Genomic DNA, 27,030 nt, shown 5'->3' with positions numbered 1-27,030 from the left:
TACATCTCCACACTCATTTCTTACTCCCATCGATAGCACAACCCTATGACCCCATCCCATTATCACTCTTTCCCCTTCCTCTCCCTTCTCTTTATTAGCGGTCCTTTTGGTCTCAGAGTGCTTGCTTGCCTTCTCTTTTGATTTAGGAGCATTGGACTGGTCGGATTTTATGAGAGAATCTGGAACAAGATCCTTTTTTTTTTCTAGCTTTGCGTGTCTTTCCTCTCGTGTAGCTCCATCTCTCTGCGACTCTGTTTCGGCCACTCTTAAGTCCACTTATAAAGCATGACCTGGGGCATCTATGCTTTCAAACGCCCTGTCTCTTCCCCACACAAACACAGACACACACAGACAGACACGCACACATGCACATAAGCTGACACATTGAGTGATGGCAAGGGGGTGTTCTTATGATGCTGAGTATACTTGCTTCAGTGATGGTGGCTGACTATGTGAGAGTGTAGTCCAAAGCCAGCTTAAAAAACTATTGTGCATCATTATATGTGCGTGAGAGTCCCAATGTGTGTGTGCTGTACCAGGATGCTGGACATGTACAAATGTTGTATTGGAATGTTTCAGATTTTGCTGTGTGTGTGCGTTTATGTTTTTAAATGCCCTTGTGGGCGAGCCAGAAATGCCATGGGCAGCCAAATCTGGCACTGATCCTCAGCTTGTACCCTCTGAGGCAACACACACGCACGCAAGCACATGCACGCATACACTCACACACACACACACACACACACACACACACACACACACACACACACACACACACACACACAAGACCCAGCGACACACTTTGATTTGCACCATCTCGTTTGAAGTGCAAGACCCACAGCCTGACAGCTTATGATTAATATAAGCCCCCGCCCTCTGCCCTCTGGACTGCGTTCGCATGCAGACACACACATCTAGAGAGATACATTTGTTGTTTTAGTGCACGTAGTACACACGCACTCCCCCTGCATGACACACACTCCCACCCTGCCCTCGCAGTCTACTTCAGGGGCTGGCTGACTGGCTGGCTCTTTGAACTTGTGCTTCTGACACTGCGCCATCACAACAAGGGCACCTCTGTTACCCCCCACTGCCCCCCCCCGCCGCCACCCGGCCATCCCATCATCTTCCCGTCTCAGTCCCTCCCTTCCTCCAGTTCGTCCTCTTCGCTCTTTGAGATCGTCACCTGCCGTGTCCTTGGCTTACCAGGTCAAGAAGGCTGACCATCTCATCTCAGAGGAGTTCCTTGGTGGAAAACGATTTGCTCTTGTGGCTTTTAGGGTCTTCCATTGATCCCTGGTGAAATGGGGTGGCCTGAAGTCCACATTAGGGAAAAATATTCTGGTTCTGGCTCATGAGGCTTGACTTCAGCTCTGATTCATCCAATTTATCCTTGAGCCTTCCTTCAGTAGGAAACTATTTCTTGCTTCCTGAGAAAACCAATAGATGTGTTATCTGTTTCATTTATTTGCACAGCTTGAGCCAGGACTGTCTGATACTTTCTAAAAGAGACGATAAATACTACTCTGAAAACTGTCCACCCAGTGAGTTCTACTCATTGACCGTGTATAAAGATGGATGATGTGTCTCCACTTCCTCCCACTGTCAAGAATTGAACCTATAACATCCCAGATAAGATAAGATAAGGTAATCTTTGATTATTGCCACAGTGGGGAGATCTTTAGTTTTACAGCAGCAACAGTTGCAAATAAGCCTGAGTAAGTAATAAGTAACCTGCAATACTTTAGTGAAAGAAATATAAAACAATATAAAGAAAATATGAATGAAATAAAACGTACATAAACAGTGTAAAGACAGGAAAAATATGTTAAGTGTGGAAATATGAACAGTGAATGAATAAGAGAGTCTCCAATTCTCCGGAGACACTCGTTGGTTTTGGACATACATTGGTGTTTTAAAATAAATATGATACGTACTTTGACTTTTTAGTGCGGCCCCTGTCTCATCCAAATAACGGAGGAGACATGGTTTATGACCTATACAGCAGCAGGTCAGATGTGGGGAAGATGAAGACACCTTGGCTTCACTTCTGTCACGTCGTCCATCTTCATTTACAGTCTATGGTTCAAAGAAATACACCGTTCTAGAAAATAATAGCTAAACAAATTGATATAGACAATATTTTATACTGTGTTAGTTGTTAGCTTTAAAAATGGCACTGTAACTGTAATAAATTGTGCTTTCAACTACTATAGATCATACATATTGGATTGTGTACATACTGTGTTGTGCACTTACCTATAGCTGCATATCACCATGATGATAAAATCCCCTTAAAATTACAGTGGAATACTTAGATCAAGTGCATTTAAATAAACAGTCTGGCCACCAGTAAAGTGACCTCTGTGTCTGTCTGAAGATTTGACACCTTCGAGTTTAAAGCAGGCGGCCGCTTCCTGTCGCAATAGCTCAAACCTGATCTGTTCCACCGCACACGATGAACAAAATCCACTGGATTTTCCCTCTACCTCGGCACACACCCCGTCCCGAGCGGGCACGGCATAACTGTATGGAGTATTGATTGTCTCTCTAATGATGCCTCACTGCTCTGTAAATGATATATCAAGAGAGGAGAAACTCTACGCAAGAGGCCTTGTTCAGCATCAGAGGATGAAATCGGCAGCCTGCATTATTGATGCCTGTGTTTACATGACGGCACCTTCTGTCAGGTTGCAAGGCTTTTGAAGGGAGAATATGATTCTGTCTTATTTTCTCACTGTGTACACCCCCCCCCCCCCCACCCTCCCTCCCTCCCTCCCTGTGTGCCTCCTGGCCCCAACATACATCATAGGCCCCCCCCCCCCCCCCCCCCCCCCAACAACTCCCCCCCACACACACACTCGTTCCTGGATTTATATGCCAGAGTTTGCAAACTTTGAAGTTGTGATTGGACTAACAATCGTTCTCTGAAGCTCCCTTTTTTTCTTGGTGGGGGTATCATTCTGTTTTCTCCTTTCCAGTCTCTTTTTTTCAGTTCTCTCCCCCTCCTGTCTCCTCTCAGTGGGAGTCTGCCATGGATATCTGTGTAGTTAAGAAACAGGGCTGATCTGCGAGGCTAATTCCGCTGGGATGTTGGTGAAGTATAGAGGAGGGGAATGTGAAGACTTTATTTAATCCAGTGTCTCTGTCCTTTTTATCGCGTCGTCTATATCTCCCTCCTCCTCATTCTTTGTATGTTTTGCTTGCTTTCTTCCTCTCACCGCCACTCAGCGGGGCGCCATTAGCCATTCAGCGCAGAGAGGCCTTGAGGAATTGAAAGCGACAGAGCAGAAAAAGAATAGAAAAACTCAACCGGGGACAGGGAGACAGGGGAGTCGGGAGATGGGACGGGGAGGGAGCAGGGGTGAGGTGTTCTGGCAGGAGGGAGGCAGACAGGACGCTGTGGGCACACAGGGAGACGGAGGGATTAGGGATTAAGGAAGAGTATGGGGGGAAGATGAACAGATTTCCATGGAGATGAAGAGAGAAATCACAGGAATGACAGGGTGCAAGGGAGGGAATTATGGACACATCAGGAGTGGAATCCGAAAGCCAGCTGAAAAAGAGCAGAGGGAGAGTGTGGGCATGGTGTGGAGTGGGAGCTGGGGAGGGATGGGTATGCACGGTGCATGCATGGGGTATGCTTATTATGCATTTTTGAATTATGAATGAGATGAATTACATAGGCAGACGTGAATATATTCACGATTTTTCTTCTCTTAATTTACCCAAGACACTTTTAAATGGTAATGTCTTTCTTTTGGCAAAAGCTCACCTCTCTTTTTTAATCTTCCCATCCTCTTTGTCCTCTTTATCCTCCTCCTCATCTGAGCATTATATTTCCTCGCTGACGCATTGAGGCATCTGTTGCATAAGTGCCACTTTATTCCATCAACACAACTTAGCCGGATAAATCGGACGGTCACGTGACTCCCTATCTTGCTGTAATAGTTCTCTCACACACGCTTGCTATCATCATTAGCTTGCTAATGTCTAGAGTGCTTAGAATGACTTACGAGCCGTGCGGATGATACTCGTGGATGATTTGCTGTCTTTATGGGGTGTTGATGCCGTGCTATTTTTTGCTGCGATTTGCATTTTGCATTTCCTGCTCTTTGACAGAAAAATGAATGTGTTCTCTCCCCCCAGGTCCTGGCAACATGGAGACTGTATCTCTTTGCTGTCAAAGTGCCCACCAAGGTAAATGTTCTCCCCAGACTCCCAGAGGAGGCTTTCACTGGGCAGCTTTGATCTCGCTGTTAATTCACAGGAGACGTGACAAACAAGCAGCAGAGTTCTGGAGCAGAAGATAATGATGATGACTGTGCTGATGATGTTTAAGAATGATAGGCATCTTGATAATGATTACAATGAAGACAATCATTTGGCAGGTGGCAAAAGAACTGGCTGTTTCAGGCAAAACTGTAGATTATCTTTCTTTGATAGTTTGATGAGAAGATCCTGACCTTGGCTTTTATACTTTTTTTTTTTTTAGAGAAATCAAACAAACAAGTTATGATGTGTTAATTATTGAGCTTTGAGTTGCTGGTAGGCATTTTCTTTTACTTTGGGGACAAAGCCAGGTTAGCCGTTTCCTGTGGTTCCCCTCTCTCTGTAAAGCTGACCTAACTGGCTGCAACTGTGGCATCATTCTCCTCATCTACCTCAGGATATAGGATATATATGCACATATGCTCCTGAAACTGTGCATTTCTGCAAAGATAATTCAGCTTCATTTCAACTTTGGTCCTATTTTTTCCAATGAACCCATCGGTGGATATAAAGTGATGCTTTTTCTAGGTGTATTGAGTTTTGCAACATTTTGTGTAATTGCCATTAACAGCTTTCTGCATATAAATCAGAACAGTTAAAAAGCACTTTGCTGAACAGACTATTTCCCTGCAGGCAACCAAAGCCTGCTCAAAGGCTATTGATCAAACTAGAAACCAGAAGGCTTCTGGCCCCAGAAATTAGATTCTGCATATTCAAATGCATGTTCATAGAAATTGTGGATGTCTGGCAGACTAACTGTCTGTGTGGAAAGGAATTCCTGTGCCAGTCACGGCAGTAGGTTGAATCCACGTCAGCCATAAAAAGAGGGTTTGCTGTCGCACTTCCTCATTTTGACATTTTGTTGCACAAAGTTTTGAAAAAATAATTAATCCATAATTAAATAATCCATAGGGGGTTGCTTCCGCCAAGAATAGAAATATGTGAACCCCAAGAAGATAACAATAATTAGAAATACAAAATAAAGGTAGAAAAAAAGTCTGTAAAATGTAAAAAGATATTCATTAATAGTATATAAATAAACAGTCTATACTATACAATAATGCATTAACAGCCATAGAGTGGGCCTGTACCCTGTTATGGAAATTTACACTTTCAAGTTCAGGTAATAATTTTACTATCAGACCTTTTCTCATAAATGATGCTAACCTCATGGTTCGCTGAAACCTCCATGATTGTCTGTAAGCTTGTGTTTCTTACCCCATCTGTAATTGCTGCAGATCTAAGCAATTACTTTGATGAGTAAACTTTAAGTCTTGATCAATATAAACAGAAAACAAGACCCAAGTTGTAATGAGGTGTTATCACGCTTTTACAGATGTTGTGAAACAGGCAGTGTGTTGTTGTGGCCCACAGTTGAGTCTTTTTGCTGTTTTCAGGTTGAGGTCACCTTCAACTTCTTGGAAATCCGAGCGATGAACACCTACCCAGAGCACCAGGTGAGAACAGTTTAGTTTTTTTTTTGCTTTTTGCCCTTGTCCGCATTTTAAAGTGTTATTACAGAAAAAGGAATGTTCCCCACACTGCAGGTTGTCATCGATACAGACAAGACCACCTACTCGCTGAGGCTGCAGACCCAGGAGCAGCTGGATCACGTGGTCAATCACATCAACCACGCCCTCTCCAGAGTCTTCAACAACTCTATATACGCGTAAGCATCATCGAGCATCATCGCCTTGGGCAAAGAACCAAGTTTGCATGGTTTCTTCCCACATACATTTTGGCTGAGGTGCCTCTTCCTCAAAATTAAAAAAAAAAAAATGCCTTTTGAATTTAGAACACCCTCGATCTCTTTCTCGCCCACACCCAGGTATTGTCACACACACACACACACACACACACACACACGCGACACATCTGTCAGTTTGCTAAAGCTAATTTATCTACACACACACTTTTGCATCAGAAATGTCTAACGTAGTAGAGGCTTCTCGCCTATGCAGCTTCCTTACTGCAAAGGATACTGCTGTTTCAAGCAAGAGAAGGGCAGGAGAGCATGGGAGATGTTTCTGAATTGTTTATGATGTGTTGGTTTAGTTGTTTAGTTTATGCAAATGAGCCCCTCCCTTTTAATTAGAGGTTGCAAGGTCCAAGATGGTTTGTGACATCGTGAGCCAAGTTCAACCCTTAAATGGAGTTTTTGTTTTTTTATACATTCGGTAACAAATGTGATAATAAAACTAGCACTTATGTATTTCATCATAGTACAGTCGTGAAGTTGATATAACAGCTCTAAAATCACATGACTGTTAGTGTGCAGAATCTCTTGAACAACTCTCCACAGCGCATTGACAAGTTGGCAGCTTCACCTTCGGGCAGGATTACTTGTGTTCTAGTATTGCTGTAGTTTTCATCCAACCCACTCCTGTGTCACAGGCGACTTTAACACCCAGCATTCACTGGGATTGAATCAGCCGGCTGACACTGAGTCGGCCGTAACCTGGAGGCATTGTGTTGGCTCTTTTTTTATTTTCTAAAGAAGATGTTGTAGCGCAGCGAGTGTGTAGCAGTAACACACAGTCCCTGACAGAGCTGTAGACACAGGCCTCCAGTCAAAAAGCCATTTGTACACAGTTGAAGCCTGGATACAGTTAAGTTCCAGTCCCGGACATTTTGTGTTCCGATGTCCTGTGGATGTATGGGTGAGCAAGCAAGGCACAGAGTGTATTCCCTCATCTAAGAGCAATGGGATTGACTCTTCTCTGGCTATTGACCTGCACAAGGCTATCTCTGCACTCTATCATCTTTCAGAATGGCTCTTTTCCATTAGGAGCCACTGCCTGTGATTGCGTCCATCGAGAACATTTAAAGAGAATAAAGGGAGAGGGGGAGAAGAGAAGGCGGGAAGTTATGTTGTGGTGTTTGATCTGTGCAGCCTTGTAACGGATTGGTGCCGCTGCATTGTGGTACATCATGCAGATGGTATCACGATAACGTGCACTCGCGCTACAGAGGCGGATGATGATTGTGGAGAGGAGGTGGGGATTAAGGTCACGGATGTGGTTAGGTGTTGTGTGTCTGTGTGTGTGATTCGTTGACAAATGGGATTAAGGATGATAAGTGTTGAATGCGACAGTGTAACGGTGTAATCCCATCAAAAAGCCAAAGCAGGTACAGCACAGCATTATGCACAGACACAGTATTTACTTTGTCATGTCTGAATTTATTCTTTTTCTGCTTACTGGATGCTTTTGTTTGAGTGTGTGCCTTTGTCTGTAATTGCTGCAGCGAACGACAGTGGCTTTAAACTGGATTCCATGGGAACCTTGACAGTTTATGTTGTATTTATCTACGACTCAAGCAAAGTCACAAGCTATTTCAACACATTCGGCACCTTTTACTTTCTCAGCTGTAGCTGAAAAACAAGTCTCCCACAAATTAAGATACAATGGTCCTTTATTTGTCCAACTATGGGGAAATTGTACACATCATTTTTGCAGCAACAAAAAGGGAATATCAAATACAGACTCGGTTTAGCTACTCTATAAGGTAATACATATAACTTTAACACAAGGAACTATAATAATAGAGTTATTAACAATGTATACAAAATATAAACCGAGTCACAGCATTGCACAGATGGAGGAGCTGCCCAGTGCTAGGATGGTGTCCTGCATGGGTTGGGACTGGATCTTCATCAGAGATGATAGCTATAGCTCTTATTCCCTCGCTCCCACCACCTCCACTGGGTCGGGGGGGTATCTCAGGACTGAGCCGACCTTCTGAATCCGCTGTCCAGCTCCTTCCTGTCAGCAGTCGAGATGCTGATGCCCCAGCAGACCAGTCGAAAGAGGATGGCTGATTCCACCACAGAGTCATAGATGGTCCAACCCTAACCCTGCACTCTTCAGCAGATACAGTCTTCTCTAGCCCATTATGTATAGTGCAGTGAAGTGACCATTTACTTTGCACTGTACCCATTGAAGATAAAGTTATGATTTTGAGAAAACTCTGCAGATGCATTTTATTTTATTGGAATGAGTTAATTTAAACTCTGAATCTTTAGTTTAATATAGTAGTATAGTATAATACTTTTTGGCAGCTTTTTATAACACCGTTGTCTGAGACTGACATTTTATGTTCCAATACCTCACAGGGTAAGTGCCAGCAGGGAATGGAGGGTTTTATTCATTTCCTCACTCACACCTGGGAACATTGTTGTATCAGTGCGTTGTCTCTAGGGTGCTGAAGAACTCCACTTGAGCAGCAGGGTGTTCAGAGTTTTCTCGCTCAAGGTCACTAGAGCAGTGAGCGCTTGGGGAAGGAAAAGCATAATATTTTCCATCCACATTTCCTCTTAACCTGTAGTTGGGACCAGAGTCTTTCTAATTACAACACTCAAACATAAAGAATAGTGCCTCTCCTAAAAAGAAAATAAAGAGAAATGAAAAATGATAAATTCTCCGCCATGCTTGCAGCGTGGCTCTAGGGATGGCACTGTGTGCATTGGTTGGGTGACTGCTTTTTTCCAGAGTGAAGAATCTGTCATATCCACTTGATGGACCGCCTTAAAAGATTGTACAGACATACACGGAGCCCAGTGGAGACTTCCTAATGACTTTGATACCATTATTTTACTCTGGTGCAGTGGTTTTCGAAGTCTAACCTTGTGGCCTCCCACTCGGAACAGCTGCTCTTTCTTTCTCAGTGTTGTGACGTACAGTTTGTTCTCAGACCTTAGATATTGTAAGGCAAGCTATTCTCCTGGTCTTACCTGAATACTCACGTTAGAGCTATAGGTAAAACAAGAGTGTGGGGGGAGTTTTGGCTGTAACTCATAGACTGTTTGATGGAAAACACGTCTCTACTGTCTCAGATTAACCAAAAATGAAGCCATACGATCCTGGATATGAACATTGCCATCTTTGGAATAGGAGCCAGAGTTTGCAGAGTTTGATTGTGGTGTGGAGCCAACATTAAGAGGTCACAATGAAACGCATGCTTGACCGATCCTGAGTCAGTCTCATCTGTCAATCATAAGGTCTCAACCCATTTTCATAGTTTGATAAGAACTTCTTTAAGTGACAGATACCATCTTTAGGTAAAATCTATTTGTCTAATAACACAGTGTAAATTACACTGTTTCAAGGTGAATATGAATGCGGGGGCTTGCAGGCACTAGGATGACACCACACGAGCAGTATGGAGGCATGTTATTTTTTTTCTGTTGTTTTATTACGTCTGAAGAAGGGGTCACTTTGGCGGCTACACTGTTTACCCCTGAATTTCCTTAATTGTGTTGTGGACTTTAAACACTTCACCCATCCCCCCCAAACGCACAGTGGTGAGTAAATCAGAACAACCAAAGTAGCACGATACATACAATACATCTTACATCACATCAGTCCATCAACCTTAAATATCACCTAAACTAAATGTTCCACATTATAAAGTTATATATACAAATTTATGACAAGAATACAACAGATATAGGGAATATCGTATGTAAATACCAGGGATTAAATTATCAGCTTAGAAAAATAAGGTACTCTTCAAACTAAGTATCCACAAAAATAAATCTGATCTTACTTTCTGTCCTATCTTAAGATCAAATGTCCTAATGTCAAAGTTTATGAAAAGGAAATCTCACTTTCCACCGTTGTCATTGCTAAACTACACCACTCTCAAGGTGCTGTGCATCACATTTTGACTTTTTTGTTTGGCTTTCTTTAGTTTCAGACATTATTCTTGGTATGAAGAACAACTACATGCTGCCACTTCAAGTCCCTTAATTGCCTCCACAAGCTGCGTGTCACAGCCTCCGCTACAACAGCTGAACGTGTGGATTAGTGGGCCACATCTGCAGGCCAAGCTACATTAATTTCCAGTTGTTTTGAGACGACTCCAGCGTGAACCGGTTTCCCTCGCTTCCTTGTCTCTTAAAATCTGCTGCGATTCCTTTCAGGAGGCACCAAATAATTTTGTTGTATTTTTCTACGTTTCGTTAAGGATTCTAATTAAAAAATGTTGGTATTTTAATCTGCAAATCTAGATGGGAAAAGGCAGATTTTTATTTATGGAGTCCAGAAGTGTGCAGGATGGACTTTTTGATTTGGCGAAATTGAAAAAAACTTAGCGCGACTATGAGATTGATAATTGTGTTTTTAATTAACAATGTCTAAAAAAACTAGTCGATGACCAGGAAATATGACCTGTTGGATCAATTTTAATGACACAAAGGCTATCTGTAAGTAGAGCCAAATCCTCTTGACTGCCCTCTGTTGGCGGCTGCACTATAGGTCATAAACTCCTCCTCATCCTTCTTAGTTGATGGGACGTGGGCCAAACTTAAAAGTGTGTTCCTATCACACGGATGTTTGTACAAGAGCTATTTCTTCTGATAAGTTTGGTTTTAATTAGTTATTTGTTGCTGTAAAAACGGGGGAAAACATAATGATTGTCAGATGAGAAAATGTTTTTACAATGTAAGGAAGAGGAGAGATGTTTATGTACAATCCATCTTTTTAAACAGTCTATGCTCCTATTCACCCTCAGCTGTACTTGAACTTTAGTGCTTGTTTCGATTAAAAGTATGTTGGGCACTAAGATCGGGTGAACATGGTAGACTTACTATACCTCCTAAACATTGAGATACTGCTGTTAGCATTTAGCTCAAAGCACTAACTACAGTACAGTACATTTGTGAAGCTGCGAGCATGGTCGTGAACCCTCATCTTGTTTGCACCTCTTGCCTTTCAGTCCTCCAATTTGTCGAGCCGAGGGAGACCTGATTGACGGAAGCCACAAGTTTTCACCAATGTCTGAGTCGTCGCTGGACACTCAGAAAACCTGTGGTGAGTCTTCTACCTTTCCATGTTGACCAAATGCATGAGACAAGAAACTCTGGAAAATGTCCAGAAAATTGGGTCTGAACATTTACTGGAGTTTGCCAGGACTTTCAGGCAACACACATTGTACATCCGGCTTGAAAATGCTTTGCAGCACATCGACGTCAGCGTAGACCCTTAGCTCTCAAATCCTGTCGTCTTTCAAAGTCGACAACTTCATTGGTGTCGGCTGTGTGTATGGCACTTCATTTTAATCCTGAGATATTTGAATCCTTGATCTTTGACTCTGACATTTGCGTTCTCACGTACAACCCCTCCACAACTTTTGGGGGAAATGTGTGAAGTTCGGTGCGTGTCTGAAAGCAGCTATACACGCACACTTCAGAGACCGTCCATTCGTCGCCTCACTGACTCAGGCCAAATCATTTTGGAGACTCATCGTTAAGTGGGTCAGAAGACCAGTGTTGCCTGGTGCACTGCCTTTCTGCTCGTAATCCTATTAATCTACAGGCAGAGCTCTTTCATGGTGCAATACTTTCATCTCACCTCAATATCTACAGCTAATCTCTGTCTCGCTCTCACTGCTGACCATCTTTGTCTTGCTGTCCCCGACTTCCTCTTTCATCTTGGGGCTGCACAGCTTCGCACTCTTCATTCCTTCGTTACATTTCGTCTGCCCTTCTCTATTCTGTCGCTTATTTCTGATCTGTTATCATTGGTGTCTCCATCTTCCAGGAGGTTTTTCTGAGACGTATGAAGCCCTTTGCGACTACAATGGGATTGGCTGCAAGGAGGAAGTGCAATGGGTGAGGACAACGCTATTTTAAGCCGCTTCTGTTCCTTGTGTTTCTGTGTTTTCATTTGATCTTCAGCTTCTTTTATCTTTTGTGGAAAACTAGGATGTTTTTTCATGTTGCTGTCCCTTACTCTTTCTCTAACTTTCTGGTACTCTTTGTTTATTCCATTCTCTCATCTTCCCTTTTTCCCGCCCTGCATCTCGACTACAGGATGTTGACACCATCTACCACTCTCAGGACAACAGGGAGTTCAACTTACTGGATTTCAGCCATCTTGACAGCAGGTGACACAGATTACTGACATCTTAACAACACGCAGGCTCATTACGACACACCAACATGCGCTGATTGGAGAGATACATAAACGCATGCCAAACATAGACTGCAGCTATACAGTGCAGTGTTTATGTGTGTGTGTTGACTCTGGTCTCCAGCATGTTGGATTTGAAACAAAGTGTTGACAGCAGGGGTTTAGTGATGAATTCCAGCATTAATTTGGGGTTGTTTACATCAGCTCCAGGGGGCGTTCAGGGGACAGAGAGTAATTGGACACAAACTCATTATATTAGATATGTGTCAGTTCTGTTACTGTCTGGCCTGTTTGTAACCCGTAGACATCAGCAGACATCAGGCATGATCCTTTGTCATGCTCTGCCAGGATTACAATGCAGTCAATCCTCCGTATTTCATTTGTTTAAGGGGCCTTTTGTCCTGTTACTGTAGTTACTGAAAGAACTGAAAGGTCCAGTACAGATGTAGACCCCCATAATTCTTCATGAAGAGCATTCACTGGGAATGTTATACTTCTATATGTGATTCTTCTACAATAAAGATGAAACATTGCTGCAGTAAATTAACCAGGACTCCAGACCAACTTTTTCATTTAGTGGCACCCAGATCATAATTTAGGTGCACCCAAAATCTTTCACTGCACCTTTTGGCACCGCAATAATACACCTTTTATAACTTTTCTTGACAGTTTCTATATGTATTGGTTATTTCTCAAGGGCTGGCGATCGCCACAGATTTTCCCAAATTCAGATTCAGTTAAAGATAGTTACATGTACAATACCAATTTTGCCGGGATAGAAATTCTCAGAGAACTAAAGCTATAAACTGAATAAGCAAACCTCTAAGTTGGTGCATTATTAAAAGGATTAAGGTAGCCCTGTCATGATCAAATATGTTTGTTGGATGATATCTTGTCCCAGAAATTATTCTGGTCTTCACTGCTCGACATACACCGCCTCGTTCAGCACCTCTCATCTCTGCTTCTGTGTCCGGGTGTCTGTGTGTGTGTGAGTGGGGGCGGGATGAGTGTAAACTCTGCAGAGAAGATGAGATGAGGAGGCAACGAGACTCTCTAAAATATAGAGACACATCAGCTATATGTTTGGTGCATCGATGTGACCAAGGAAAGCCTTTAGTCGCACTACACAAATGTACTGAGTTTTAGAATATTACTGACTTTTCTTTGGCCTAATTTATTTACCCACATCTTTATGTAACGCACATCTTGCGATGCATTCCTCTTATCGGCTTCACACTTGGCATGTGTGGTGCGACTTTGGACATGCACATGTCTCCTCTTACATCCCCTGATAAACTACTGCATCTGTCGTCAACTGGGTCGAACATCAGGGGAAAATTGCCTCCAGATAATTTGATAATTTGATCATTTTTATTCCACCATATTCCAATATGGTCTGAGACAGACATTCACAGCTGCTGATCTCCATCATGGCGAGAACATTCAGAAAACCTCTTCATTTATGTTGCCGCAGTAAGGCTTTATACTGAGCTGAATTACTAAGTTTTCATTATGCAAAGTTGTGAAATTGAATCTTAAGATTTTGTAGATTTCTTAATGGACCTCAGAAATAGCCGACATATCATTCAAACTCGTATAAAAGCCGCGCATATGTATTAAAAGCATTTACTATAAAATCTTCATTGTAGATAAACCAGGTAAGATGAACACAGAGTTTTCTGAATTCACCCTGTATCAAAGACTTCACACGACACACACACAACATCTGACACGAACAATACAAAAAGTGACCGTATATATTAGAACTGTTTGAGGAGGACTCACTAATGGCAAGAAACAATTCTAAAGTAGTTCCAGAGCATTAACACAGCCCGTTCCAAACAGGCAGGTTTCCGTACCGGTACTGCACTGGTTAAAACAATGTATGATACAGTTCTTTCCCACAATCCTCTCTTTGTCTGGGTGTCTTGTGCATGAGTTGCTCGTTTATTGTATTTCTGACAGAGAAGTTACTTCGGAGCATATTTGCTGCCCCCAGTGGTTGCTGCACATGTCCTATTCAGTGGAACTCTGTATCACTAAAATGCATTTGTAGTTCTCCTCCAATAATCATGCAGGTATTCATGATTTTAACTGAGGTTGAAAATAAACACCTTGCTTATTTCACTTAAAACCAGGGTGCTTAAATACAGACCTGAAACAATAAAGAGGCAACACTGTGCTAATACCTCCTGACTGCAGTTAGCTTTCGGACGATGCATCCTCTTCATTCTGTTTTGCAAAACCGTTTCCCCGAGGATGCCATGTCCCATCAGCTGTCAGCCTGAGCTGCCTCATCTGACATTAGTCTGGCTATTTGTCTAACAAGACCCTCCCTGGGTAAAATTTCAGTGTGTTAGTCTTTTTATTCCCTCTCTGGCTCCCTTTCTGTCCTCTTGCCTCTGTTCGGGGCTGCTAGAAGTTTGAGAAGATCATAGAGGAGGAGAATGATGTGCTTGTCAGAGAACGAATCCAGGGCTCGGAAAAAGCTGTAAGCAGCCATATGTCTACTCCTCCACCTCGCTTCTACTGTCCCCTGTTTCCCTACGCAGACATATTGAGGAAGAGTGCGTCGCTCGAACGCTGCCGATCGTAAAAAGATGTGACAGCTGACATGCAAATGGAGAATTCAGCCTAACTTGTCTTTTTGTTTTGAAGGATGTTCTTTTTTCTCAGAAAACCCAGAGTTCTATGCACTCTTTTTGCTTTTCTGTGCAGCAACAAAAACAACACTGAAAGGAAACATCCACACTTACAAAATGCACGTGTCATCGCAGAAGCCAAGCTTTGCGATGCTGCTAAATCAAAATCAAATAGCCATTCATAGAAGCGTGATTGCAGCAGCAACTCATGAATATATTAATACATTTCTTATTGAGAGCTCAAATCACTGCGTCACTGTGGTTTTTCCTGCATTATTTTATATGGTGTGTGATAAAGTGAAAGGTTGTGCAGTGTCGGCTATCTGCATATTCAGTTTTTTAAGGCGCTTCCTTTAACAGATTGTTCCCTTGAGCCCACAGCTCAATGCTAAAGAGCCTCCCTTGTATCAAATCCAAATTAACAGAGAAAGCAAAGATTTGACAAAAAGAGTTAGAAAAATCTGAGCAAGGCAAGAAATCAATCAAGGAAATGTGGTTGTGACCAAAGTATCTTTCTGTGAATGGGTCATTTCCACGATTGTGTGCGAGAGGCTGTTTGTGGTGCATTGCTCTCTTCCTCCCCTCCGTGTCCCTCCACATTTCCTCGCCCTCCATCTTGCCTTGATTGATCCCATCTAGCGTTACCACCAGTGACAGGATGGTGCTTTTTTTCTGCTGACTGCTGTCCGTCCAAACACCGTCGGTCCTCGTCCCTCCTAACCGAAAGCGGACACCTTTTTATCTCTGGCCCTGTCTTATCCTCTTGTTTTTCCACTTCCTGTATTTTCGCCTCTTTTCACTCCTCTCTTTCTAAATCCACTCTCTCTCTCTGTCACACAAACGCATGTAGAAATGCACACTTTTCCTGTTCTGTCTGGTCACTGCAAGCTGAATTTTAATACAGTAAGGTGTGTGTGTGGGCATGTCTATATAGTTATCACATCATTATGGGGATATTTTGACGTGAGGACATTTTGGTTGGTCCTCACAAATTATATTGGCGTTTGAGGGTTAAGACTTGATTTTAGGGTAGGGTTAGAGTTAGGAGTAAGGTTAATGGGTTAGGCTAGGGTAAGGGTGAGGGTTAGGCATTTAGTGGTGATGGTTAGGGTAAGGGGCTAGGGAATTAATAATCTCAATGAGTGTCCACACAACTATAGAGAGAGACACGTGTGTTTGCCAGTTATAAATCCTCTTGTGGAGACAAAAAAGACAAAAAGCCCCAACTAACATATATCATTAAGGTGAACTTTAGGTTTAGGTTTTGGTTAAACTTAGATGTTGTTAGTTTTAGGTTAAATAAAGGTTTAGGGATTTAGTTTTGATGCTTAAGGTTAGGGTCATATGCTAGGGACTGCATTATCCCAAATAGTGTCCTCCCTAAGATAGAAGTACAATGTGTGTGAATGTGTGTGAAATGTACATTTCTGTTTGTAAGTGAGAGAGATATTGTTTTGCCTGACTGCCCTAATAAGAGGTTCTTTGGGCATATCTTGATTTTGAGAACACACGCACACACACACAGACACACACACACTAGTCTGGATGCAGTCTACAACTTTTCTCCAACTCTGGTTATTTTTGTTGTTTTTAATACTGGAGCAGAAGCAGCTCCACAGCTCAGTGCTACTATCCACCTCACCTGTCAGTGTTGCAGCAACTGAGTCATTCTCTGTTAAGATTCGGTACAACACAGCACAATTTTAAGCTTCAAAATCCAATTGGTGGAATTGGTCGGTTCAACATGCTAGCGTTCAGATAGCTTTGAAACTTCTTATTAATATAAATTTCTTCAGAGGATGATTTACAATTCAATTTACCGCCCTCTGATCTTTACTCATGTGCCAACGATTAGGCCAACATGTACCCTTTCTGTGGCCAGGATAGTGCTATAAATATGAATTGTCCCCACAGGGTAAAAAAACCCCTAACCCTAACCTTCTTTCTATTGATACAAGAAGCGACTTCATTTGTTCATAGGACGTGTGAAAATCAAACCGGCAAAGTGCCTCGAAATATACTGAGCATGTTCGTTCTCCCCAGAGGCTGAACCCTGTTTATTGTGCACGCTTCATGACCTTGCCTTAGCTTTGCCTACAAGACATCTCATGAGCTAACAGGCCTGTTGCCATGAACCACTCGGAGCACATTCATGCTCCCAGGGAGACTTTGAATTGAATGACCCCCGTGACCTTTTCTCCAGTAGCACCTCAGGGCAGACTCTTATCTTGGCCCCCGTTCCTGCTGAGGTCTAAGAATATCAAGATCATCACCAGATTTATGTCGTAAATGTGGGCTGTAATACATATTGGAGTACTTGGGTTTTCTAGAAGGTCTTTATCTTTTATTTTCCTTTTTAGGTTAAAGATCATAATAAAGTTAGATTTTACTGTGCATGACGTTTTGCATGGTCCATAAGGATACAAAATGGACATGCTGATGTGATTCTGTGTGCTCCACATTAGGTGCATAGGCAAATGTGTGTCACACAATCACAATCTTTGCGACATTGATGCTGGGCTGCACACAAACATATGCACGGGTATAAATAATAATGTGAATTTAAAGGAGTATCTTGACGCTTTTGGAAATGCGTATTCTTGCTGAGAGCTTGATGAGAGGGTTGATGCCACTCATAAATAAACGATGTAGCTGGAGCTTCATAGCTGTTCCTCGCATAAAGACTGGAAACGAGGGCGGGTAATTTTCGCTCTTTCCAAAAGACACAACAAACACCTACTGTTCACTGAATAATTACACGAGTGCGCAGTAAATAGTGCTGCACACAACTATACAATGCTGCAATGGAGCAAAACATCAAGGAGAAGTATCTTATGTTATTTGGAGAAGTGTAAAAGAATGGTTTGTTGCTTATTAAACTGCAACAAGACAAAATGGCGGGCCGCTGATGGGAAACACTGCGATGAGATGGCGAGAAAGGACGCCGGTGGAGGTGTGCTCTCTCAGAGGACCCTTGTAGTTATCAATACAAGAAGAAATTTGACACTTTGTGTCTTAATGAGTTGGAATGCAGACCTATATTGGCTTATTTAGAAGTTTTTCCATGTTAACAGTGTATTTAACTGGCTAACTGGCTGCTAATTTTAAGTACATACTAGTATCAATAAACTCATCTAAATCTGCAAGAAAACAAATTAGCTTATTTCCCTCAATGGCAAAAAATTGCTTCAATTTGCACCACTTAGCAATCCTTAGTGCATTCGCTAAATGAGTGCACTGTGCTAGAAGGTAAAAAAGGACCTTTGGGCACATTGTACTTTTAATTTGTTCTTGTCTGGCCTTACATAATGGTACACAGTAACAAGGTTTTGTAGCTGTACTGAAAACCATCTATTATATTCCACCTCTGCCATTTTACTTTAATTACGAAAAAAGGCATTTAACTCTAAACCCAGCTACCACAGTCCTAATCCCATAACACCCAAGTCTGAAACCTGAACGAATCCGTGTGAAGAAGTAAACAGCACCAGATTGACCTGCTGCGCTGGTGTGTCTTCATGTTTGAGTAGAAGACGACAAACACCAACACACATGCATGACTGAGTGAGACATCACAGAGGTCAATTACATGTCCTGCTGTCAAAACTGGAATCATCAGTGCTGATGATGAATCTTGACGTGTGCATCATCTGCCCACACACGCACACGCACTCACACACACACACACACCCAGTATAGACTGGTCTGATGGCTGGCAGGGCAATGAAAAAGGAACACAGCCTGTAGTCATTTTACTCCTCTGAGATACAGTGTAATGGTTTGGCTACTGCCGTTACTGGCAACAGACCCTCCCTGGCTAGATTACACTTTTTATTCCTCCTTCATGCTATATTTTCTCCTCTGTCTCTCTCTACCCTTCTCTTTCTTTCTCCCTCTCCCTGGTCTTATCCCCTGTCCCTGAGCCCCTCCTCTCTCTCTCTCTCTGTGCCTCTGCTTGTTTGTCTGATGATGTATTGCAGGTGTAGCGGCAGTGTGGCTGTAGTTGGACCTCGGAGGATTCTGAAACTCTCACTCTCTTTTCTTTCTCTCACTTTTTGCTTGTAGCTCACAAATACACACACACACAGTTGTCTGTGGGCTCTGTGCCTGTTTATGTACCAGTGGATGTAGCAGTATTTGAGGTCTGTAGCCGGGACCAGTCTGTGGCTTTATTGAATAATCCACTGACCCAGCCATCGATCTTCACATCTCTCACTTTCTCTCATTTTTTCCCCCTCATTCCTCACTTCTCCTCCTCAGCAGGGCTGCAGCATCACTCATCTTTTAGAAAGCAGCCCTGCCCATAGCGTTCTCCTTGTCACTGTGATGAACTGCTTTTTTTTTTACCAAACGGGGAGCAAAGAAAAAGTTTGGCCTGCGATAATATGAATTTATGGATCAATGACATCAAATGGTTCTGAGCAGATGGAGTTTGCTAATTTAAAGATTTGAATTTTATCTCTAATGCATGTGTGTGTGTGTTTGTGTGTGTGTGTGTGTCTGTATTTATTCCAGGGACTTGGCAGTGATCGTGGCAGCCATCGCATACAACACCTGGTTCACCAAGCTGTACTGCAAAGACATGCGCATAGTAACTATCTGTTTTATCTTCCTCACTTTTAAATCTTCTTGCCAGATGCTGACCATCAATAAGTGTCCTCATCTTACGTTTCTCCTTCTAGCCTGAATGTTTTCAGAATAAAGTTTCATCTTTTTTAATCAACTTGTTAAACTTATTCATTAATCAATTAAGTCAAACTTCTGTCCAGATGTGAAGAAGTAAATCATGCTCGAAGTATTGATCAACATTTTTCATGTCACAAATGGCAGATGGATAAACAAGTTCAAAAGAGGACACTGAGTCATGTGCTCATCGGCAAAGTTTAATGTACCAATTCAAGATAATGTGATTAAATATTCATAACATGCATTAGAGTAAGTAGTTGCCATCGAAGGGCAATTACATTGGAAGAGTCTTTACCAAGTTAAACAGATAAATATCATTTGAAATGCACAAGACTAAATATATTGATCATTAAAACCCCTTAAAACTTGGTCTTGCAATTCTAAAGGTGTCTTGTGGAAGTCCTCTCAAACAACCTCAACAAGTTGTTTAATATTCAGTGTTGGTCACCTAAAAACATTTATTCTGTTGCGGATCCAAATAAGTGGATGAATGCAGAAATGTTTATTTTTACTTTCTCTGCAGTGTTTCTCACAGAAATGGTTCATTGGTGGCGGTGGGGGGGGCCGACAAGAGCCCGCACACAAACATTGTCCTCAGGGGCGGTGTGGCCTAGTGGTTAGAGTGGTGGCTCTCCAACAAGAAGGTTGTTGGTTCAAACCCCACTCTCACCCATCTGCATGCCGAAGTGTCCTTGGCAAGATACTGAACCCCTAAATGGCCCCTCATAAATGTTGAGTGTACTAATTGTAAGCTGCTTTGGACAAAAGTGTCAGCTAAATGACATGTAATGTAATGCGAAAGATTCCAATAAACGAGTACAAAACTAAAGAGAAACATTCTGGTTGCCCTTGAATTTTAATAAAGGGGGAAAAAAGGTATTTATTTTGCGTAAAACATTTGCAGTACGGATTTCATTTAGAATATTTTAAATCTTGAATTATTTAGACCACATTTGTATGTGAGTCTGTGTCTGAGACCAACATCTAAAATATGCTGCATTGTGCTTGAAGCTGTGAGAAACTCTACAGGATACCTTTTTAAAACAAATATTAGATACTTGTTTTTAAACAAGTAACTCAGTTCAGGGACGGATCCAGGGTCCAGTGCCCCCCTGGACCCAGCTGAAATCTTATTTTATAAACTAGTCACATCCTAACAAAACTTACAACAAATATGATAATTTGTTGAGAATTTTTATTTTTACAACGTGCCCAAGCAAGGAACAATTTTCTAAATCTGATCAATGATGTTTTAGCTTTCAATCAATTACTAGGGGCCCCTTTAGGGCCACTGATTAAGGAAAATATATTGTGTACATACAGTGAGTAGGTTTGGCCCTCAACTGGAATCCATATAATATTTTTCATTAATGAGTTGAACCTAATGCATATAAGTAACTGCATTCGTCAAACTGCCAGTACAATGTAAAATCTGCTTGCTTGTAGTTCAAGTTCGCCACCTACGTTCTTCTCTGCGAGCATGAACCTTCAGTCAGAGGTTTATGTGTTTGTCTTTTCTCTTCTTCAGGGGTCGGAGGTGGTGGACCAGGTCCTGCACACAGTAAGCAAGTCCAACAGTCTGGAGGAGCTCACTCTGGAGAACGCAGGACTCAAATCGTAGGTCTCCTCTCTCCTGACTCATTATTAATGACAAACCGCCCCGCCTGTCGACCTCCCCTTTGTTAAATCTGATTACCTCCCCTCTTCTCCTCCTCACACCGTCACCTGTCAACTACTTCCCCACCTCTCCACCTCCTTTGTCCTTTCCATCCTCTCCCACCTCTCCTTTTCTCCTTTTCCTGTATCTTCAATTCTCACCTATCTCACCTCTCCACTCCTCACCCTCCCACCCACCTCCCCTCCCTCCACTGCCTTGACCTTTTCCGTTCAGTCTCTCCTGCTTTTTTTCTCCCAGGCTCTCACCTCCCCTAACCTCTGCTCTTTCATCCAGTAAAGCTGCAGTAAAGCCCCCCTACTCTGTGCGTGACTCTCGCTGGTGTATAGTCTTTCTCCGCTGAAACATGAGTGAAATTTCAGGCTTTACCTGGCAAGACATAAGACCTTCTACGCATGACTAGTATCATTAAGCTGAGCACTTTCCTTATTTAGCATTAATTGAGATGAATAGACTGCCTCAAGGCACGGTGATTTACTGCTGGGGGAAGTTACCAAGTTCTCATACATTCCCTCTATTAAATCACTTTCAATACTGAGGGCGATTTGTATAACAGGCCCTCCACAAGCACTGCGCCAAAAGCTGAATATTCAACGATGATATACTGCGTGATGTCAGATAATCAAACAGGATGTGAACTAACAGGCTCCCCTTGATTTACATGTTCTAATATGTGATTTTAAATACACAATATTAAAGTGTCCTTAATTGTAAATTGTGAAGGGATCCTAGATTACTGTAAGATCTTCACAATCATTCACTCAAACAATCAATCTAATGTTATTTGTATTGCTCATATTCACAAATCACAATTTGCTTCATAGGGCTTAACAAGGTGTGAAATCCTCTTTAGCAGTTCTTTATTTTTAACTGTGATTTGCTTTTTTGCCCAAGGATTTCCTATAAATATTTAAATTATTTTAATAGTTAGTTTTAAAGTAATATGTCAGAAAGTTTAAATAAAGGGAATACGTTTAGGTCACACCCTGTTTGATTATCCTTTGTCACGCAGTATATCACACTTGAATGATCAGCTGTTGGTTCAGATCAGCTGTTGGTGCAGTGCTTTAAATCACAATAAAAGTGGTGAATTATCACATTACATTACATTACATTTAGCTGGCGCTTTTGACCAAAGCGACTTACAATAAGTGCAGTCAACCCGGAGGGTACAGATTCAGGACGACAAGAATCAAGAAAGTACAATTTCTTCAAAATAAAGCAAAACTACAAAGTGCTATAAGTAAGTGCCATTTAGGTGCTTCTAAAGTGTTAAAAAAGTTGGTAGTATTTTTTTTTTTTATATTTTTTTCTTATTCAAGGTATAGTCGGAAGAGGTGTTTTTTTAGTTTTCGGCAGTAGATGTGTAAACTTTCTAATGTCTGGATGTCCATAGGGAGCTCATTCCACCATTTAGGAGGCAGGACAGCAAACAGTTGTGATTTTGATGAGTGTTTAGCTCGCAGTGATGGAGCAACAACCCGATTGGCCGAAGCAGAGCGGAGTTAACGAACTGGGGTGCAACGTTTGACCATGTCCTGGATGTAGACTGGACCTGATCCGTTCACAGCACGGTACGCAAGAACTAGTGTTTTGAACCGGATGCGGGCAGCCACCGGTAGCCAGTGAAGGGAATGGAGGAGCGGAGTAGTGTGAGTGAATTTAGGTTGGTTAAAAACCAGTCGAGCTGCTGGATTCTGGATGAGGTGCAAAGGTCGGATGGCAGTAGCAGGTCGAGCTGCCGGGAGTGAGTTACAGTAGTCTAGGCTTGAGAAGGGGGCGTATTCTCCTGATGTTGTACAGCATGAATCTACAGGAATGTGTTGTTGCAGTAATTTTGGCAGTAAGGGAGAGTTGGCTATCGAGTGTCACACCCAGGTTCCTAGCAGTCTGAGTGGGGGTTAACACATGGTTGTCAAAGTTAATAGTCAGGTTGTGGGTGGGAGAGTCTTTCCCTGGAAGGAATGTAGTTCAGTTTTGTCAAGGTTAATTTTCAGGTGGTGTGCAGACATCCACTGAGAGATGTCAGTCAGACAGTGAGAGATTCGTGCTGTTACCTGTGTTTCCGATTGGGGAAAAGACAGGATTAGTTGGGTGTCATCAGCATAGCTATGGTTGGAAAAGCCATGTGAGTGAATGACAGAGCCGAGAGAGTTGGTGTACAAAGAGCAGAGGAGAGGACCCAGGACAGAACCTTGAGGGACCCCAGTAGTGAGAGGACAAGGTTCAGACACAGATCCTCCTCAAGTTACCCGATAAGTGCGTTAGATGAGGTAGGAAGAGAGCAGGGAGAGGGATAGATGGATAGATGGACTCCATTGATCCCAAACTGGGAAATTCCTGTGTTAAATAAATCACTATGCCAAATATGAAAATATAAGAACATACTCCACAAAAAGTATATGCTGTTGATGAATAAAGACTCATATTTAGCCTCCTTCAGCTCTGTTTTGACTTTCAGCAGTTGCTGATGAATCTATCTGACATTTTAGAAGCTGCATTATTTATATTTACCAGCTTGTTGCCAGTTCTGGCTCTTTGCTGCTTTGTGCTGTTGGCGGGTATCACACAACAGGTTCATTAGTGCTTATTTACAGGAAACAGCAAGACGGCAACATTTGCAGCTGGACAAATCATTATTTAAGTAAGGAAAAAATCTTAATTAAATCCAAATAATGATCAATTTATTGGCCAAGAATTCAACCAGGTTGGCAACGAACCAAATCCATTTCAATTCCATTTCAGTCATCGCCAAGATATATTTCGTTTTATTAACTTTATCTGAAGCATGTAGGTGAATTATGGGGAAGCTGTCAGGTCCTGCAGACCAGTATTGAATTAGTAATCATATTGTAGAGTAAATTTTCCTTTTTGATGTTTCTCTTCAGGGATTTCCCGCAGAAGATGGCGTCGGCTCTTTCAGAGAACCCGGCCTCTGTGATCCACTCCCTCAACCTGGCTCATAACACGCTAGACAACCAAGGTACCGGCCCTCACTCTGTGGACTCTGTCTCCGTCACTTCGCCATCTCTCTCAGGGTCCCTGCTTTTACTTTGCCGCAGCTTTTGTTTGTTCTCAAAGAATTCAAACTCAATCTCTGTCCTCAAAGAAGCCTCATTCCCTGTTCCACGTTGTTTTCATCTTTGTCTCTCGTTTATTGCTCTCTCACTATGTCTGTGGCTGCTCCTTCTCTTTAGAGAAATGCTTTCATATTTTTTTCACTCTCGCCCACAACTTGCCACACAAATTGTACCTCTTTGTTTATCTGCGCGCGCACGCACATGGAAACACACACGCACACACACACACACACACACGCACACACACACACATGCACACTTATATTTGAACCACTATACACCTTTCCCCTATGTGGGTGTGAAAGAGATGACAGTAAGAGTGTGCGGATTGGATTTGTGTGCTTCACTCATTATCATTTTCTGTCCTCCTCTCTGACCCATGTCTCTTCCACTCGTTTCAATTCGTTGTTGGTCACACCTACTGCCACGTGTGTGTGTGTGTGTCTGTGTGACGAGTGTGAATGCACTGACAGTGTGTGTGATTACAGATTACAAAAAAGTGCTGCAGCCCTCATCAGAATAATACTGTACCTTCAGTATAACCACATCAGAGAGTGACCTTCAGCGCTGTGACTGCTCGCAGTGGTTACAATGTGTTTTCTCTGTTTTTCAAAGTAAGAGTTCAGAAGATGCACATTAATAATACAAACTGAGAAAGCCAATAAAATATGCAGGATCCAGAAGAAAAAAAGTTTGGCATTACAATGAATACATTATTTTATGAAGCAGAGCCTTTTGTATATTCATCATTGTCACAAGGTTTTTGATCACATTGGCAAACTGTCGTAAATGTTATGTGATCCAGCATGACATATAGTATGTATTCATATGGTTTGTCTCTTCACCTGGTATGTGGGAGAGAGTGAGCTCTGAAGTATGTTGGTGTGAAGTTCCTCTAGCTGCACTGTACTTGTGGGTTTAAGTATACACAGTGTTTGGGTATGTATTGGAAATAGAATACATTTGTTATGTTATGCAGCAAAACTGTGCGTGGGCTGACTCTCCTGTCCTAGCCCTGACTCCTCAGGAGGTGATGTGTGTAGGATTTTACGCAGTGATTTTCATTATAGATTAAACTGTCGCTATAGCATATTCTTTTGCTTTATTGATTTATTAAAGATGCCGATTCTTCAAAAATAACAGAAAACCAGAATGGCCCTCCCCCAAGACCCAACAGTCCCCTTAAATTAAATCAAGCTGCACCGAATTTCACAGTCATATCTTTGGTGATCTTATCGTGATTATCACCTCCCCTCTCTTTGTCTATGCTCCTCTTTTTGGCTCCTCTCTCCTTTACCAGGAGTCTCCAACCTGATTCAACAGGTATGTCGCCTCAACAAGGGACTGCGCCTCCTCAACCTCTCCAAGACCACCCTGTCCTCCAAAGGTAGGAATGCTCCTTGTGATAAGAAACAGCGGCCCCTAGTGGCTGACACTGCACTCAAACCGTAGTCTGTCCATGCTCTTATTAAACATAAACTACAATTTTGCAGATGGTGTTAAAGCTTTGGGTAAAATGTTTGCTTGAACCCAGGTTCTTCAGTCGCGTGCAACAAACCGTAATACTGCTGTTGTATTTGGGTTGAGATTTACCGACCGATAAAATGACGGATGCACGAGAGCTTGATCCATTCACCAAATGATATTCAGGCCAGAAGCATAAATGGTTGATCTGTTTTTCCCCTAAAATCCTGCGAAGGCATTAGAGCAGTGTCCCAGTTCCATCTCTTTCATCCCAGACGATACAGCCATCCTCGAGTATTACAGCAGATCTAACAGATAACACTGATACTTACATAAATCCATTCATTAAGAGCCTGGACATGATGGTGTTTTTAGGATTATAGAATATTTCAAAGCATTTTTGATATTTTTAACATCAAAAGGTAGTGATTTTTATATCAAGCTATACTGAATTATGTTATGCTATTGAGACATTTGCAATATCCAGCGATTTTTAAGGAAATAAGTTAAACGAGGTAGATTCCTGCTAGCAGAGTAACAGAAGGCTAACTGTAATGTACATTTAACAGTGGCGTCTATGTGATAGTCCCAGACCTTGAGAGAAAGGTAATGGCATGTACACACACACACACACACAAACACGGACTCTGCTCTTCATCTCTCTCTCTCTCTTTATTAATTCAGCCTGTCTCTCGCACCAACACATGCACTCAAACACACTCAAACAGTGTCATTTGACACGTTTGAATACACACCTAGTAAAAACAACAGAATCTGTAAACTTAGTCAATCGAGTGCCGGAGGGGATGGCGGCCCGCTTGGTTTGGCTCAATTCATTTGCCAGACACAGAGAGGAGCAGTAAATTACTGAAACTGTAAAATATTACGTTTGTCCAAACGTATGAAAGGACCCAAAATGAACACTGTAAAGAGATCACCTGATCACCATAGCCAAATTATTTAAACAGCTTTTGTAGAGGAACCATTCTGTTCGAAGCTTTTTGATCCATATAAACGGTTGATCACTATTTCCGCTATCACTACATCCAGTTGCCACTGTATTTGTATTAATTCAGTTTTAAATGTTAAAAGATGTTTTTTCTATAGGTAGTATCTGAATGTTGGTCACTGAATGTTACTATTTTAACAATTCTAAGACATGACATTTTTATCTGCTACTTTTTTCAGGTCAGCTTGAAAACATAAAACCTTTGTATCTCAACTCCCATGCTTTGTACTGCTCTCTCTTTGTTTGTGTTAAGCAGCATGAATGAGCAGGTGCTGAATGCATTCATAAG

The 27,030-nt window shown here is 42.1% G+C and overlaps 1 protein-coding gene across 4 annotated transcripts in view; it reads left to right on the top strand.

The window, feature by feature from the left end:
* carmil3 (capping protein regulator and myosin 1 linker 3) overlaps positions 1-27,030 on the top strand; it is a 92,312-nt gene that overhangs the window by 12,403 nt on the left and 52,879 nt on the right. For all 4 annotated transcript variants that reach the window (XM_062405286.1, XM_062405288.1, XM_062405285.1 and 1 more), the window contains exons 3-12: positions 4,150-4,200; positions 5,670-5,729; positions 5,820-5,941; positions 10,990-11,084; positions 11,814-11,884; positions 12,086-12,159; positions 19,343-19,418; positions 21,042-21,130; positions 24,077-24,171; positions 25,569-25,655. In XM_062405286.1, the coding sequence (XP_062261270.1) occupies positions 4,150-4,200; positions 5,670-5,729; positions 5,820-5,941; positions 10,990-11,084; positions 11,814-11,884; positions 12,086-12,159; positions 19,343-19,418; positions 21,042-21,130; positions 24,077-24,171; positions 25,569-25,655 (820 nt within the window). The remainder of the gene's footprint in view (positions 1-4,149; positions 4,201-5,669; positions 5,730-5,819; positions 5,942-10,989; positions 11,085-11,813; positions 11,885-12,085; positions 12,160-19,342; positions 19,419-21,041; positions 21,131-24,076; positions 24,172-25,568; positions 25,656-27,030) is intronic.

Source organism: Platichthys flesus, chromosome 14, assembly GCF_949316205.1.
Source record: "Platichthys flesus chromosome 14, fPlaFle2.1, whole genome shotgun sequence".
Lineage (NCBI taxonomy): Eukaryota > Metazoa > Chordata > Actinopteri > Pleuronectiformes > Pleuronectidae > Platichthys > Platichthys flesus.
The sequence above is the reverse complement of the archived record's forward strand: the minus strand, read 5'-3'. Positions and strand labels throughout refer to the sequence as shown.